At 49.5% G+C, this 17,115-nt stretch overlaps 7 protein-coding genes; 6 read left to right on the top strand and 1 right to left on the bottom strand.

Annotated features, from left to right (window-relative positions):
* Positions 1 to 116: 116 nt before the first annotated feature.
* FFUJ_10406 (uncharacterized protein) lies at positions 117 to 962 on the bottom strand (the record flags this gene model as incomplete). The annotated part of the gene is made up of 1 exon (XM_023569186.1): positions 117 to 962. One exon carries the CDS (start codon positions 960 to 962, stop codon positions 117 to 119), a length of 846 nt encoding a protein of 281 aa, XP_023436436.1.
* A 1,602-nt stretch (positions 963 to 2,564) lies between these two features.
* FFUJ_10405 (related to alpha-glucosidase b) lies at positions 2,565 to 5,730 on the top strand (the record flags this gene model as incomplete). XM_023569184.1 has 3 exons in its annotated part: positions 2,565 to 3,361; positions 3,414 to 5,026; positions 5,072 to 5,730. 3 exons carry the CDS (start codon positions 2,565 to 2,567, stop codon positions 5,728 to 5,730), a joined length of 3,069 nt encoding a protein of 1,022 aa, XP_023436435.1.
* A 588-nt stretch (positions 5,731 to 6,318) lies between these two features.
* On the top strand, positions 6,319 to 8,190 carry FFUJ_10404 (related to aminotriazole resistance protein; the record flags this gene model as incomplete). XM_023569183.1 has 6 exons in its annotated part: positions 6,319 to 6,507; positions 6,571 to 6,674; positions 6,727 to 7,074; positions 7,122 to 7,262; positions 7,312 to 7,486; positions 7,546 to 8,190. The coding sequence occupies 6 exons, from the start codon at positions 6,319 to 6,321 to the stop codon at positions 8,188 to 8,190; spliced, it is 1,602 nt and encodes a 533-aa protein (XP_023436434.1).
* Positions 8,191 to 8,829: 639 nt separating this feature from the next.
* FFUJ_10403 (uncharacterized protein) lies at positions 8,830 to 9,833 on the top strand (the record flags this gene model as incomplete). XM_023569182.1 has 2 exons in its annotated part: positions 8,830 to 9,109; positions 9,160 to 9,833. 2 exons carry the CDS (start codon positions 8,830 to 8,832, stop codon positions 9,831 to 9,833), a joined length of 954 nt encoding a protein of 317 aa, XP_023436433.1.
* Positions 9,834 to 10,128: 295 nt separating this feature from the next.
* On the top strand, positions 10,129 to 12,425 carry FFUJ_10402 (related to tol protein; the record flags this gene model as incomplete). XM_023569181.1 has 2 exons in its annotated part: positions 10,129 to 10,525; positions 10,573 to 12,425. 2 exons carry the CDS (start codon positions 10,129 to 10,131, stop codon positions 12,423 to 12,425), a joined length of 2,250 nt encoding a protein of 749 aa, XP_023436432.1.
* Positions 12,426 to 13,225: 800 nt separating this feature from the next.
* FFUJ_10401 (related to c-14 sterol reductase ERG-3) lies at positions 13,226 to 14,767 on the top strand (the record flags this gene model as incomplete). XM_023569180.1 has 3 exons in its annotated part: positions 13,226 to 13,871; positions 13,930 to 14,044; positions 14,092 to 14,767. 3 exons carry the CDS (start codon positions 13,226 to 13,228, stop codon positions 14,765 to 14,767), a joined length of 1,437 nt encoding a protein of 478 aa, XP_023436431.1.
* Positions 14,768 to 15,263: 496 nt separating this feature from the next.
* FFUJ_10400 (related to 24-dehydrocholesterol reductase precursor) lies at positions 15,264 to 16,808 on the top strand (the record flags this gene model as incomplete). The annotated part of the gene is made up of 1 exon (XM_023569179.1): positions 15,264 to 16,808. One exon carries the CDS (start codon positions 15,264 to 15,266, stop codon positions 16,806 to 16,808), a length of 1,545 nt encoding a protein of 514 aa, XP_023436430.1.
* Between the last annotated feature and the right edge of the window lie 307 nt (positions 16,809 to 17,115).

The raw sequence follows: 17,115 nt of genomic DNA, 5'->3' as shown, positions 1-17,115 counted from the left end.
TTGTACATTCTGCAGCTTGAATCTTCTCTCATATGTTCACTCCTACACAATTTGTATTTAGCTACAATTCCCTTCAATCTTTGATCTATTTACCAGCAATTACGATATAGTTTCTCTCACCTATCAGACTTCCTGAACAGTTTGAACAGACTTTCCCTCAAAGACATCTTCTTCGCTCCTCTCAACCTATCCCCAAAGCTCTTCTTAACAGTCTCGCCCTCTTCTACTATACGCACTGGTGTCTCTTCTTCCTCTCGCTCCTCTTCTTCACCAGTCTGCAAATGCTCCATGACCCAACAAACAGCCTCCCTCACAGCTTCCGGCTTCTCGATGATCACATCATGACTGACATCTGGGATATGCACATATCGATTATTCCTAGAAAGTTGCAACTGTGCCTTTTTCAACCTCTCGTCTTCTTTGTCTGTCGCGTCCAAAAGCTTCTTCTGCATCAACAGGGTTGGGCTGGCGAGGTTTTGCTCTGCAGCGATGGCTTGATCGTACTGTAATTGTTTCCATTTCAGAGTATTGCCACGAATGACGACAAGTGGTTTGTTCCCCAAGATCTTCTTATCATACTGTCTTTGTTCGAGTTGGGCGTCTATCGTTGGTTCTGCGCCCGTCTCAGCGAGGACTATTCCTGCGACTTGATGCGGTCTTGCTTCGAGGAATAGCCTTGCAAATGTGCCGCCGAATGAATGCGCGATGAGCACGTATTGCTTATTCGTGTCCCTTCTATCGAGAAACTCCAATAGCTCTGAGATGGCTATATCGGTTCTGATGTATGGATCCTGCCTGTCCCACAGCAGAACCTGGTACGCGGGACCCAGGAGTTCTGCTAAATCCGCCCAAGACGCACAGGAGTCGCCTGAGCCGTGGAAGAAGATGATCAAAGGATACGAGCTGTCTGTGTTCCCGACTATCTCAAACTTTGTGATGGTATTTTCTGTCGCGTGTGCCATTTCTTTTGTTGTTTTCGGCATTTCATTGAAATGGCTGAGGTTTGACAATCGGTGAGCGTAAGCAGAGTGGGTCAATGCGACTCAATGGATTGTTGGGTTTCATTGCTGCCTGCAACATCACGAGATTGATGATTAGCATTTCTTCAATTCTAAAAAGCTGATGCCTGAACCAGAATCCTTGAGATGTCAAACTTGTGAAGGAATAATCTCGGTATTTATTCACTCCGACACTCCGAACATGGAGCAGGAGATGAAGCAATTGTCAACGGTGAGTAATTCGCTGGAAAGCAGATAATGTAGTAATGATCTCTATATGGGAAGAGCTCACCAAGTGATCTCAAGCTCACGACTCAAGAAAATAGCTTGCGGATGTTTCAGGATGAGAGGTCCTGTTCCTGGCTGCCTAACACAAGACACCACCAGCCGGGCCGTCGCATGAAGCAAGTAAGCTTGATCCAAGATCGAACTCAGCCGCCACCAACGCATCAATTCACAGAGGTTAAACCAACATAGTATAACACTAATCACCACCAAATTCATACGTATGAAGCATAAGCATATTCCAGCGTAAATGATCCAACAAGAGAACAAGACCGAAATACAAAAATTTGAACCTTACCCTGCACCTCAAGCCCGCTTCTACCCGGCGATCCCGCAGCCGAGGCTTCCCAATCGCCTTACCCTTCTCACAAGCTGTAGTCATCCCATTATTACTCAATTGTGCTAGCGACAGGAACAAGGGCAAAAGTCCCGCCGTGAAGCTATCCACCGTCGTGCTATTCCGATCATCAGACGAACTGCAGGGTTTGTCATGATTGACACAATTGACCGAGATGGCTACGACTTGGCGGGATGCGGTGACAAAATAGCCCATCAGCGTGTCTCTGTAGAATCGAGAGACGTTTAGTTGGTGATTTTAGGACCCGCAAGGGTTGTCGGGAATTTCCCCATGCGCCACTCAACTTCCCCATGGGAATCAGGGCTTGGTCCTGGGGATTAGCACTAGAAGAACATGGTCTCCAGCAGCTAATTTGAGTGCCACCGAGTCACAGACCGAAGTCGGCCCAATGATTGGGAACAAGAGGGAGTGGTGATGCAATGGCTGTATGTACCCTCGGATGACAAGGATACACTACTAACAGACTACCACCTGGCACACGCTACGTGAAGTTAATCTCGGATCATCATCTGATAGCAGTACATCTCACTTCTCGTCGCAGCCACACTCGCTTCTGAAGCTCATCAAACCAACCCACGATCATTACCCAAAGCAACCACGCTCCGTCTCCCACTCCAATTCATTCGTCAATGTCTCTCGTTCACACTCATGAACCTCTTCAATTATGCATAAGTTCGGCCCGACATTGGACCAATCCCATGCTCGACCGTTACTCACCCAGCCGATTAATTTTACCATCATACTTTTATCACCTCTGAACCTTCTGTTAAAAAAAAAAGCTGGGGAAAACCAACCCCGCAAAATGGAGCCTCCCCCTCCAAGATCCCTGCACAGCATCACGCAACGAAAACCTGGTCCCGGCTCTTTTCTCGGCCATAACCTAGCTTAAGCTTGAGTTCCTGTCCAAGGGTTTCACGGCAATGATGACCGTTAAGGCGGGTTTTCTGTACGGAGTCTCCCTCGCTCTGTTCCTGAGCAGCGGAGTCTCCGCAGGTAGCATGCATCATGACGAGACGATTGAGAGTCACCGTACCAAGAACGAATCAGTATATATAACCAAGCAATATGGCTTGATGGTTTTTCTCGCTCAGCAACCAGCTCTTCTCCTCTCAATCATGTTCTTCAAGACGCTGCTCACTTCGGCCGTGGCCTTTGGCACTGCTTTTGCGCAGAGCAAGGCTGGCGTTGAAGACCTTGACAAACCCCGCAGAGACCTCTTCGAGAAGGATCTCTCCAAATGTCCCGGCTACAAAGCTACCAACCACCGAGAGACCAAATCGGGTTTCTACGCTGATTTGTCTCTTGCGGGACAGGCCTGCGACGTCTTCGGTGTTGATCTCCCTGAGCTGAAGCTTGAGGTTGAGTATCAAACTGAGGACCGTTTGCATGTCAAGATCTTGGATACGAATAACACTGTTTACCAAGTCCCTGATGATATCTTCCCTCGTCCTGGTTATGGACAGTGGGCTTCACCTAAGAACTCAAAACTCAAGTTTGACTTCAAGGCGAATCCTTTTTCGTTCACTGTGACGAGGAAGGATTCTGGAGAAGTTCTTTTTGACACTTCAGGCAGCAAGCTTGTTTTTGAGAGCCAGTACTTGTACCTCAAGACCAAGCTTCCGGAGAGGCCTTATCTTTACGGCCTTGGTGAGCATAGTGATCCTTTCATGCTCAATGCCACCAACTACACCCGCACAATCTACACTCGCGATGCTTATGGGTAAGTCATCAGACATTTTCCGGTATTTGGAGCGATTGTTAATGCGTTTCAGCTGTCCCAACGGACAGAACTTGTATGGAGCTCACCCAATTTACTTTGACCACCGCAAGGGCGGCACCCACGGTGTCTTCCTCCTCAACTCCAACGGCATGGATGTCTTCATCGACAAGAAGAACGGCAAGCAGTTCCTAGAGTATAACATCATCGGCGGTGTTCTCGACTTCTACTTCATCGCTGGCCCTACACCCCGCGACGTCGCCAAGCAGTACGCTGAGATCACTACCCTTCCTCTCATGACGCCCTACTGGGGTCTTGGTTTCCATCAGTGCAGATATGGATACCGAGATGTCTACGAAGTCGCTGGTGTCGTGGCCAATTATTCAGCTGCTAAAATCCCGCTTGAGACGATGTGGACTGACATTGACTACATGGACCGTCGTCGCATTTTCACCATCGACCCTGAGAGATTCCCTGCTGATAAGTACAAGGATCTCGTTAACACTATCCATGCGCGTGATCAGCACTACATCGTCATGGTTGACCCAGCTGTGTACGACATGGAGCCCAACCCAGCTCTCACCACCGGTCTTCAGTACGATACCTTCATGAAGGAGCCTAATGGCTCAGACTACAGAGGTGTTGTTTGGGCTGGACCTAGTGTCTTCCCCGATTGGTTCAACCCGAACTCCCAACAGTACTGGAACGAGCTCTTCCAGAACTTCTTCGACGGCGAGCATGGTCCTAACATCGATGCTCTCTGGATCGATATGAACGAGCCCGCCAACTTCTTCAACCGCCCTTATCCCGGTAACAACACCACTCCCGAGAACTTCGCCAAGGTCGACGGCGACCCTCCCAAGGCCCCTCCCGTTCGAGACGGTCCTCCCGCTCGCATCCCCGGATTCCCTGAGAGTCTCCAGCCTCCCTCTCTCCGCTCCACCAAGCGCGAAGTCACGGCCGTTGCTAAGACTACTAAGCGCTCTGTCGAGGTCCGCACTACTCCTCGCGAACGCGGCGTTGGCCGCTGGGCAGCTACCCGCAAGGTCTGGGGCCAGAACAAGTACGGACGTCCCGGCCACGGCTGGCAAAACGGCAAGAAGACTGGTTCTGGCTGCGGTCCTGACGAGTGCAAGGGTCTTCCCAACCGAGAGCTCATCCAGCCTCCTTACATGATCCAGAACGGCGCTGGACCTACACTTGCTGATAGTACCACCGATACTGATCTCGTCCAAAGCGGTGATTACGTTCAGTATGATACCCATAACCTGTATGGTGCTCAGATGTCTTCTCACTCTCACAACGCTATGCGCTCGCGACGCCCTGATAAGCGTGCTCTTGTCATCACACGGAGCACCTTTGCTGGTTCTGGCAAGGATGTCTCGCACTGGCTTGGCGATAACCTTTCTCAGTGGGATCAGTACCGGTTCTCCATCTCTCAGATCCTGCAGTTTGCTTCTATCTATCAGATCCCTGTTGTCGGTGCTGATGTTTGTGGATTTGGTGGTAATGTCACTGAGACCCTTTGTGCACGATGGGCTACCCTTGGTAGTTTCTATACCTTCTTCCGTAACCATGCCGATATTACTTCTCAGTCTCAGGAGTTCTACCGCTGGCCCAAGGTCACTGAGGCCGCTCGCAACGGTATCTCCATCCGATACCAGCTCCGTAAGTTACTCTTTTCCTCTATATGACGTCCGCTAACAGGAACAGTTGACTACATCTACACTGCCATCTACAAGCAGAACCAGACCGGTTCTCCTACTCTCAACCCCATGTTCTTCAACTACCCCAAGGACAAGAACACTTACTCCATTGACCTCCAGTTCTTCTATGGTGATGGTATCCTCGTCAGCCCTGTTACCAAGGAGAACAGCACCAAGCTCGAGTACTACCTCCCTGACGACATCTTCTACGAGTGGTCCACCGGAAAGCCCGTCCGCGGTAAGGCTCAGTACGAGTCTGCCGAAGTCGACGTCACCGACATCATGGTCCACTACAAGGGCGGCCTGATCTACCCCCAGCGCGTCGAGAGCGCCAACACAACCAAGGCTCTTCGCCAAAAGGGCTTCAACCTAGTGATTGCACCCGGTCTCGATGGAAAGGCCGAGGGCTCCCTGTATCTTGATGACGGAGAATCTGTTGTTCAGGACACGGCTTCTGAGATCGACTTCAAGTACAGCAAGGGCAAGCTGAGCTTTGATGGAACCTTTGAGTATGATGCTGGTGTCGGTATTGAGACTATTACAGTTTTGGGCGTCAAGTCTAAGCCTCATGGTACGGAGCATGCTGAGTACGATGCTGAGAACAAGAAGCTTGTGTTTACTGCGGATATTCCGTTGACGCGCAAGTGTCGCGTTGACTTGTTCTGAGATGAACAGGATGGGACCTGGTTATGATTATGATTCTAGTTATGACGGTAGTTCACGGAAAGTATTAACTTTCGTCTGACATTTATGAATAAATATTATCGATTATTCTTGTGGAATTCTGTTCCTTGTGGCCCCCAAAAGCGTGTACATGTCGAGAACCTTGCGCGGATATTCATTCATAGGAAAAATGCCTTCTCGTAGCCCTTGATTCTGTACAAAGACACCGAAAGAGTGAAATCCACGCAAATGGAATGGAACACAAGTCACGAGAAGGACGTAGAAGGTAACACTATAGGTCTTGATCAAGTAAGTCTGTTGGATAACAAGGAATATGCATTTAGTAATTGACCAACGCCATCCAATTGACAGATGATATAGAGTTGACGTATTAGAAATGACAAACACAGTGAAGATCTACCAATATTCACGCTGTCTGATATGGCGATGTGCTCGGATTGGCTGCTGACGTATTTTGCCGAACAATTTAAGCGGCTGATGACTGAGCCATCGACCACTACAAAACCCCATGGCACAAACTTCTCTGCCTTCATCCAGGACTGATCATTGTATTTCTAGTGAGACTTCATGATGGCGACGACACAGACAGCTCTGCAAACTCCTTTCGAGACAATTTCCCTTGAAAACAGGAGCCAAAATGAAGACCTCCCTGAGACTCGGCGTGCGGGGCGAGTCTTTGAAGCTGACCCTGCATTCACGACAAGTCCAGCATCACGTCGACTCATCATCTGTTTGTTGGTTTGTGCAAACATGATCCAGGTACCTAAATCCAGTCTACAAGTTTCCAGATGTTGGAGAATCATTCACTGACCTTTCCTCAAGTTCATGTCCAATTGTATCACCATCGTCGGTGGTCTCCCTCTCAGTAAAGACCTGGGGCGTGAATCAGGTCCCGGCAAAGCGAATTGGATGGCCGCTTCATATCCGTAAGTATAGACACTCTCATGGCTATTTTGATTACGGTGCTGATATCTACAGACTCACTCAAGGTGCATTCGTCCTAGTAACGGGCCGACTGGGCGCCATCTACGGCCATTCTCAACTCACCCTTCTTGGCTGTGCAATCTTCACCCTGTTCTCTCTCATCAATGCATTCACCAAAACCTATGACTCTTTTATCGCCATGCGTGCTTTGACCGGTGTCGGTGGAGGTATCTTTATGCCCAATGCTGTCTCAATTATCACCACCATGGTTCCACCAGGTCGATCGCGAAATGTCGTGTTGGGTTTATTTGCAGCGTCGCCGCCTCTGGGGGGAATGATAGGCTCGTTAATCACGGGTGTCTTCATTGATAATGTGAATAGGATGTGGCTTTTTGTTCTCATGTAAGTGTTCTGTTGCTCTGCTGGGCCATGGCTGACGTGTGAATTAGTGCTGGTATTGCGGCTTTCAATCTCGCGTGGTTGGCGTACCTCATGCCCAAGGAAACTCCTGTTGATAAAGGAGGGCATATCGATATTCCTGGAATCATCTTGGGACTTGGAAGCCTACTTCTTTTCAACGTCGTATGCAAGTAAGTACAACTTGCCCTTCACATTCTTACCCTTGACTGACTATTGTAGCCAAGCACCATCAGCTGGATGGAACGCGCCTTACGAGATAGCCCTGTTGGTTCTTTCTGTGGTAATGTTCCTGACCTTTCTGTTCTGGGAGAAGCGTTATGCCAAAGACCCCATAATGCCGTTGTCAGTCTTTCAAGCACCGACTTTCACAGCTTTGGTCTTCGTTGTGCTCCTGGTACGTGTTGCCACTGTCGGGCCTCTCTTGCTTATTCATACACTAAATATACCGAACAGAGCTACATGGCATTCGGGATCGGTCTCTGGTACTCGACGAGTTGGCAGTACCTCCTGCGCAGACTATCTGTCACCCAAATTGGCATTAATTGGGTACCATTCGGGCTAAGCTCTGTGCTTGCCGTGTTTTTCGCAGCATGGCTAATCCCCCGCGTTGCAGCACAGTGGATCATGGCGATCGGGGTGACAGTCACTCTAGTTGGCAATATCCTCCTCGCGACCATGCCAGTGCAACAAACATACTGGGCGCAGGTCTTCCCAGCCATGATTCTCTACGGTTTCTGCCCCGACTTGGTATACGTTGCGGCACAAGTAATCGCGAGCAACAGCGTCAGCCGTCGTCAACAGGGCGTAGCGAGTAGTCTGATCGGAACTCTTAATCTTTACGGAAATAGTTTGGGCCAAGGATTTGCCGGGACGATTGAGACGGAGGTTGGAACGAATAACGATGATGAGGTTAGGGGCTACAGGGCAGCTCTGTACTTTGCAGCTGGCCTGGCAGTGCTTGGCTTGGCTTTGGATATCTTGTTTGTCAGGGTGCCGAAGGATCAGCGCGAAGGATGGGATGATCCGTCCGAGAGCGGTGAGCAAGAGCTGAATGGCATGACTACTGCCATCGAGGGACGGGCCTCACTGCGAACTTGAGTCGTGTCTTGGAATGGAAAACGGTGATTCGAAAGGGAGGGCATCTTGATTGAAAAGCAAACACCTATTCAGTCGAGGTGGATGGTCCACTGTTTCTCCCCTTTGAATCCTTGTATGGGTCCAACCGCTGGGGGAGGATGAATGAGACGAGACCGGTCGGTGCCTGAGCATGGGAGAACCGCGATTATATACTACCAGTATGTTGCAGCTCATGCTTGAAGGTAGTGGCAAAGGATCTTGAACCCGACATAGTCCGTCGGTCGGGTTTACTGGCTAAATATAACTTCATAATAAGAATTGCAAATAAAGAAGAATGAAAACTTGGAATCGTCTAAGCCCCATGGGTCCATGGTCAATGCGCAGCAAAAGGACCCAAAACCCCATTCAAGAACAAGCGATGCTTCAAGGATATCGCTGAAGGATCGCAGCCAAGACCCTAAGCGAGCAGTCTGCGCAAAGCCCGATTCGCCAGGCTGTTGAAGGATTCAAGACGAGACAGGTCCTTATTTCGATTAAGCTGTTATGGTAACGTCGACCCAAAATGCTCCCCACCAGTCAATGCATTAAAGATGTCGAATTTCCATCCTTCAGGTTACATTTTCAAACCCCTCCGACTTGTTCTAATTCTCGACGATCAAAATGCCTTTCTCTCTCCCGCACAACGCGCTACGACGACGAGACGATGATGACGAAACAGAAGATGGGTGGTGCGATGTCGCGACCATTGAGGATCAATTCCTCTGGCCTCGTGAAGGCAAAACTTGGGTGCGTGGACAAACACAGATGGTAGGCTGGGGAGCCGGGCGCGACATCAACGGAACATGGGATGAAGGGAGCGCCAAAGTGAAGTTGGAGTTGAGGTGGTGGACAGGCACATATGGCCCAGGCCCGGACGATCTGAAACCCATAGTGATATTTGGTGAGTCTGGTATTGGTTCTCATGACAAAAGCTCTGCTAACTGGGTATAGACAACAAGACCTTTGACTACCCTTCCTCCGACTGGAAACTCTGGAACCCCAATTGCACAGACACATACATGAACTACACCTGGACAATACCGATGGACTTGGACGTTGGCGACTCCAAATTCACAATGACGGTGTACGATGTGACGAACCGCAGCGACATAGGCATGTTGCAAAGTAGTTTATTCTTCATTAGTGCGGACAACGGAACATCAACAGCAGATTCAAATACCGGCACCTCAACACCAGAATCCTCACAAGAAACAACAACTTCAACGGGTCTTGCAACCGGTGCAAAAGCAGGTATTGGCGCAGGCATCGCTGTCTTTGCCTTAGTCCTCCTCCTCGTCGGCTTCTTCCTCTACCGACGCAAGAAGCGACAAACGCCAAGGACTACCCCAACAGATCCAGATGGATTTGAAAAGCCAGAGCTTGATGCTAAGTCGACTGGCATTTCTGAAGTTGATGGGACTGGGATATCTCCGCATCAAGCGCCGGATAATGCGATATACGAGGCGCCCGGCGTGTTGGTACATGAGGCACCCACTGGAAAGGAGCAGACGGTGGTGGAGAAGATGAAAGCAGCGCGGCAGATTAATGAGGAACCGGTTGAGATGCCAGCGGATTCACCTATGTCATCGCCAAAGACATCGCAGGACAGGCTGAATAGGACATAGTATTAATACAAATTCGGTAGCTTTGGTCAAGATCCAACATGTCAGTTGGTGAGCAACCTTTTCAATTGAGAACTTACGTTTCGTAAGAACCTCTCCGCCGTCTTTTATTGCGACAGCCTCAGTCAGCATCGTGACATCTCATTACCACGTGGAGTCTAACATTCGTGGTTAGTGTATCACTAGTAAGCTAACCCCTGCTATAAGACCTCACCCTAAGAGCCTCTCATCCCCGCGCCTCATTTCACGCCGCGATAAATACAAAGCGTCGAGGCCTCCACCCTAACCACGGCCCATGATGTCTTCAAAGATCTGCACACCATGTCGACAAGCGTTTGCTTCCGAACCAAGACCTCTGGATCGTGATTCCACCATCGCCGGCACTCCCTTCCACGAAGCGCCGTGGAAAGCCTTCCAGACTGGTGCAGACATATCCGAGTCCGTGAAAGGTTGCGACTTTTGCTCCTTTGTCGTCGCGTTCGCAGCGGCAGACCAAGCCCTTGGCAGACATGGGAACGGATCCTTCGCAGATTCAGCCGGCAAAACGTCTTGGAGGACACAGGGCGACCCAATGCTAGCGCTATGGCAGTATAACGAATATACATATGAAGGCCATCTTTCAGCGGATCTCGGTCTCAGCAGGAGTAATCTTCGCCATATGGATAGGCTTGATATACGGCTCTTTGGAACTGAAGGTGCGCTACCTGGCCATTGCCAGTATCACTGAGCTAATTGGCAATAGATCCTCGTGTGAAATGCCACAGACCAATCAAAAAGACGTCAACAAGTACATCAAGTGAGACTAGTTTTGAATGCTTGTGCAAGTGGATCAAGAATTGTTCGGAGAATCACAAGTCATGCAACAAGTTACATGCCCGCACTGGTGAGAATAAGAATTGGCTTCCAGCGCGGCTGGTCAAGATCATCCCAGATACAGATAGCGTGCCTGAGATTATCAAAGTTGTAGAAACCAACACAGACGACGGAATTCATCAAAGCATAGAATATGCGACGTTGAGCTACTGTTGGGGAAGGGAACCATTCACGAAACTACTCAGATCGAATATCGAGAAGATGACGACTACTGGAATGTCGATACAAGACCTGCCAGCAACATTCCGCGATGCAATCACCGTTGCAAATCGACTTGGTATGGAGTACATCTGGATAGATGCTCTTTGCATTATCCAGCTTGACGCGGAAGACTGGGGCCTGCACTCTGTGACAATGGCCAAAGTCTACTCATACTCAGCAATCACGCTCGCAGCAGCAGCATCATCAGATGCACATGGAGGACTCTTTCGCCAACGCAATCCCGCAGGTATCAATGGTGTCAAGTTGAATTTAAAATGGTCCTCACAGGACCTTGAAGGAGAATTTCATCTAGTACCAACGGATCCCTGGGAGAAAGCAGTCGGAAACTCACCACTGCTGAAACGCGCGTGGGTATTCCAGGAACGGCTTCTATCACGAGGAGCCGTCTACTTTGCTCACGATATGCTTTGCTGGGAATGTGGTGAGCTCTACGCTTCGGAACTTTATCCCACGGGAGGGCCTTGGGATCTACAGTACCGATACAAGCGATTTGACATTTCTGATAGGCTTCCCCCTGGCGTACAGTCGGTAGAGGATTATAGGTTCAAGCATGTTTACACGGAACTTCTCACGCGAGAGTTGAATGCAGAGAAGACAGTCACGGATGAGGAGATGTTTCTGTATGTATGGGCTTCAGTGGTGACTCAGTACAGCGTCGGGAAGCTGTCGAAAGAAAGTGATAAGCTCATCGCTATTGATGGTGTAGCTGAGCAGTTGACGACTATCGTGCCAAGAGAACAGTATCTTAACGGGCTTTGGAGAAAAGACAGTCTTCCGCTTTCTCTACTATGGTGCACTCAAACGGAAGACGAGCCCCCCAGCATCCGCGTCGCACCGAGTTGGTCCTGGGCATCTGTCTACACGCCCGTTGACTTCAACTTCCTGTTCCGAGCACAGACCGAGCCCAAGGTGGTCACTAAGGTCATTGATATCATCATCCCCGACGATGAGCCAGAAAGCATCGAGATGTCGCGTCCAACTGCACTGATTCTTCAAGGGCCTCTCACAGAAGTGCGCTTTCGATCTGCTTCACGCAGTGCACTAGGACCCTTACACTCAAACTGGTGGATGAGCCACAAGACGATGGAAGATCGCATCAAGTTCTTGAACCCAATTGACTTGGCGCCTATGCTTGTATTCATTGGTAAAGGTTTGAAAGCAGATTATCCCTGTGCTATCTCGCTAGATAGGGAAGTGCCGAAGAACAGTCGAATGTTTGCGCTCAAGATTGCGGAGGCTGATATTAGACATCCTTGGCAGCAGAGATTACCGTCTGAGTGCGGCTTGTTATTAATCGCAGATCGAGAAAGGGGGACTTTTAGGAGAATCGGCATGTTTGAGATTGCTGCTGAGAAAATGAAGAGGGATTGGGCGGACCAGAAGACACCATTCACGTCGATATCTAAGTTGAGGGAAGAAATCTGGAGGGATTCAGGGATAGAAAGGAGATTTTATTTGGAGAGAGATGAGAAAGATGGATATACTATCAAGATAGTCTAACAATGAGGTCAAATGGTCATTTGCGTTTTCATTGAGCCAATGAGGAATTCTACCAAGGGCATGAAACGCGTGACAGGATAGGAATACGTTATTGTTGGCCAGATCCTTTACTGTAAATGAAGCAGGTATAGTTGTCGGGCAGTTTCGGGTGAGTTTGTGGCTGTGAGGGTGAACTGAAGCCATTTGACTCTGGCGCTAGTGATACGCAACGCCATGGGCAACGACACGGCAGGGAGCCAGGAACCTTGGCGCGGCGGACAGTCACGGAGGCGGTCAGTGATTTGGCCATGCTAATAAGGATTTACAGTTTGGCAGGAAATTAGTATGCAACACGAAAATTGAGCCTCGTTGCACAAGCAACAATTGGCATCACTTCACCATCACAATGATGCCGTGCAACAAGGCTTGAATCTCAACAGATCATCAGATCTATCCATCACCCGAAATGTCTCACATTCACCGCCAGTTCGTTCTCGTTATTTACGCTGTATTACCCTGTACAGTACTTCAAGCCACCAACATGTCTCAATCTGCCTTATCTTGGCGCCAAACAATTAAGCTCGCAACGCGCCCGCGCACACGCGTCCGCTTGCATAACTCAAACCAACATAATTTCAAGCCACGAATACATTACTCTAACCATGGCCGGGTGACAGATCCACCCGCTGATCGATGACGATGCCCCAGCCACTAAAACCGCCGTGATTATCATCATCTCATCCCTTTGTACTACACATTCCTTCTCTTCCTCTTTCACATTCTCACACTTAACTTCATTGTATACGATATACACACGCACCATGGCAAGAATTGCAGAGGGCTTGCCGATGGCTGGCTCGACGACTACTATTACGACGCAGAGAAAGAAGAAGCCTATTGAGGCGAAGGCGCTGACGACGGAGGTTCAGATGTTGACGGGTGCTGATGTTTGGGGTCGTGCAGCATTTGGGAGGTCGTGGCTGCGATCTCTTGTTGGTGCATCGCCTCTGTTTCTCGCGCCAATGGCTTCGATATCCATCTTCATCACACTGGCCGAATACGAAGGATCCCTCTCCCTCTTCGCGGACGCCGTAAAAGAACACGGCTTCTGGACCATTTGCGCCCAGTACGGTCCTCACCTCACCACCAAAGGCATCGCCGCAGTAATCTGCTGGGTCGGGATCCAAGCCCTTCTGTACTGCCTACTCCCCGGCGAGCAGCACCAAGGCCAATTGACACCAGCCGGCTATCTCCTCAGCTACAGAATCAACGGCCTCTCCGCCTGGATCGTGACGCATCTGCTCTACGGAGCTCTCAGCTGGTTGGGGATTCTGGACCCTGGCTTCATTCCCCGCAATTGGAGTAGCTTGATTGGAGCTATGAACTTGGCTGGGTTCGTTATTTCGGCACTTGCGCTCGTCAAAGCGTACGTAATGCCGACGCACCCAGAAGATAGGAAGTTCAGCGGTGAGTCTGCCGCTTTTGAGTTTTTGGCGTAATTAAACACTAATTTTGATATGGACAGGGTCGTTCCTATATGATTTCTTCATGGGCATTGAGTTGAACCCGAGGTTGGGAGAGAATTTTGATCTTAAGCTTTTCAGTAATGGCAGGGCTGGGATGATGGTGTGGACCCTGATGTAAGTCTGGCTAATTCGATACGAGAACGCAAACTTACATGATGCAGCGACTTTTCGAACATGGCCTATCAGTACCAGAATCAGGGATATGTTGAACCTTCGCTTATCCTTGTCACCGCGTTGCAGACCATTTACGTAGTCGATTTTTTCATTAACGAATCCTGGTATTTGCGCACAATCGACGTCAAATTCGACCATTACGGTTTCTATCTCAGCTGGGGTTGTTTCTGCTTTTTGCCAACAACATACACCATTCAAGGCCAATATTTGGGCCGTTACCCATCATCACCTTCAACACCGTACCTAGCATTCTTCTTCGCCCTCGGAGTAGCAGGTTACATCCTCTTCCGCTCCGTGAACCACCAAAAAGAAATCGTACGACGCACCAGCGGAAAATGCACCATCTGGGGTAAACCGGCAGAGTACATAGTCGCATCCTTCAGGACCTCCGATGGCCGGCAGCACAGAAGTCTTCTCCTCTGCAGCGGTTGGTGGGGATGGTCTCGGCACGCGAATTACCTGGGCGATCTGATTCTTAGCTTCAGCTCTTGTGCGCTGGTGGGTAGTACGAGGGCCGTGGTGTGGACGTACGCGGTTTGGATGACGGTGTTGCTTGTGCATCGGTGTATACGAGATGAGAAGAGCTGCTCGGTTAAGTATGGTGCTGCGTGGACTGAGTATTGCAGACGTGTGCCTTGGCGATTTATTCCTGGCGTTTGGTAGCATTTTGGACTTCCAGGACTTTGGTCAAGGGAGTTTTGTGCTACGCTTGATGTAAGGTTGTGAAACAGCGTGGATAGATGGTGTTACTTGTGCTCGGGGTAGATACTCGGCCCGGTCTAGACTCGATAGATTTAGAATGTTGTGCTGGTTATAGATATTATACTTGCGAATGAGAAGTCTTTCTCTTTCTGTGGAACGAATGTGTAACCGATTCTTGTAATTTTGAAATAAGGCGTCAGGGTGCCAGTCGCCCACATGGATCGACTGGGTAAGGTCGCGTCTAGGCATCATCACCGCCTTTTCCTTCCCGTCTGCTGTCTCAGTTTAATCATTATGATGTTGGTCAAAGTTACACCGTCCATTCGCCTTACTCGGATGTTGCTAGGTATGGAGTCTACCAAGTTAGTCTTGATGCAAGTTATTAAATAGGGAGATAGACAGAGTTCTGAGCATACATATTCGTCGATCTGTCCAACGTTCAAGTGTTTCGCGGTTCATGAAAGTTATCTATGCCATGGAGCGCCATAACCAGATTGTGCAAGATATCGCGGATAAAATAGGCGATTTCTACAAGCTCCACAGGCCATACCGCGTCTTTCATGGTTCTTCAAGCAGTACTCGTCCTCGCCATGCGACAGACGCGAATGTCATCGACATTAGCATGCTATCGCAAGTCATATCAGTGGACACTGCGCAAAGAACCTGTCTTGTGGAGCCGAATGTACCGATGGACCGACTCGTCGAGGCCACTATGCCATACGGCCTGGTACCGCCAGTAGTGATGGAGTTCCCAGGGATTACAGTAGGAGGAGGCTTTGCAGGAACATCGGGGGAAAGCAGCTCATTTCGACATGGTTTCTTCAACGAAACGGTCGACTTTGTGGAAATGGTACTTGGAAACGGAGATATAATCTGGGCATCGCGCGAGGAACATGAAGATCTGTTTCATGGTGCTGCAGGCGCTGCTGGGACTCTAGGTTTGACGACATTGATACGGATCAGGCTCATCGAAGCGAAGAAATTTGTCAAGACAACGTATCACAGAGTTGACAGTGTGTCGTCTGCTATCTCCACAACGCAGCAGTGTTGCGAGAAGGTACATGTTGATTACGTTGATGGTATTCTCTATTCGAAGGACCATGGCGTTGTCATTACTGGCAAGTTGACCAACACCAAACCAGATGACTGTCCGGCATGGACTTTCAGTAACGCGGGAGATCCGTGGTTCTATCTCCACGTGAAAGCTCAGACCGAGACTCTCCCTCCCTCGTCAACAGTCACGGAATACATACCACTAGGCGAATACCTCTTCCGGTATGATAGAGCTGCTTTCTGGGTCGGTCGCCAAGGATACACATACTTCAAGATCGTCCCGTTCAACAGGTTCTTCCGCTGGCTTCTGGGTGACTACTCTCAAACCCGGACACTGTATCATGCACTTCACGCAAGTCGAATCTCGGATCAGTTCGTGGTTCAGGATCTAGCATTGCCATGCGACACAGTCGAAGCATTTATTGACTGGGTGGATTCAGAATTAGGGATATGGCTCCTTTGGCTTTGTCCTCTGAGAGGCCGTCGAACACCTACTTTTCATCCCGTCACGAAAAGCTCTTCAGTTACCGACGTAGGGGATAACATATCGCAACAAATGCTCAATATTGGTGTCTGGGGCTGGGGCCCTTTAGACCGAGAAGAGTTCAAGGCAAAGAATCAGGCTCTGGAGAAGAAATTGATGGAACTTGGTCGTCGTAAGTGGCTTTACGCACATACCTACTACGACGAGGAGCAATTCTGGGAATTGTTCGATCGGCCGTGGTATGAGAGACTCAGAGAACAGTATTTCGCCACGACTTTGCCAACCGTCTACGACAAGGTGAAAAACAGTGGTCTTGGTGCGGACGAGAGGGATGATAAGGGCTGGGGATTCGGGAAGCTGTTGAATAAGTGGCCGATCGGTGGAATCTACGGCATGATACTGGCGTTTTACTCTGGGGACATCAATCTCCATCGTCGAGCGAGATGGAGGTATGTGAGCCAGTAGTGCGCCCGAGGCTGAATCATCGCAAGCTGGTTCGTCCAACTCATCTGTCGTGCGAGGGGAGTTTTCAGCTTGACAGGGATCTTGGTGCTGCACCCAGCTTCGTTGCCGCAAAAATAATAGAGGACTCTAGGCTTCGATAGTCCATGACATTTTGAACAAGATCACCATTAGGCGAAATAACATCACCCAGAAGTGAATCTATTCCTCACCATTACCCAAGATGCCTGTATCCTATTAATAGTTATGGTGTTCATAAAGACGTTCTTATCAATGAGGCCACCGTAATGCTCCCCAACTTCAATGCTGA

This window comes from Fusarium fujikuroi, chromosome FFUJ_chr10 (assembly GCF_900079805.1).
Source record: "Fusarium fujikuroi IMI 58289 draft genome, chromosome FFUJ_chr10".
NCBI lineage: Eukaryota > Fungi > Ascomycota > Sordariomycetes > Hypocreales > Nectriaceae > Fusarium > Fusarium fujikuroi.
The sequence above is the reverse complement of the archived record's forward strand: the minus strand, read 5'-3'. Positions and strand labels throughout refer to the sequence as shown.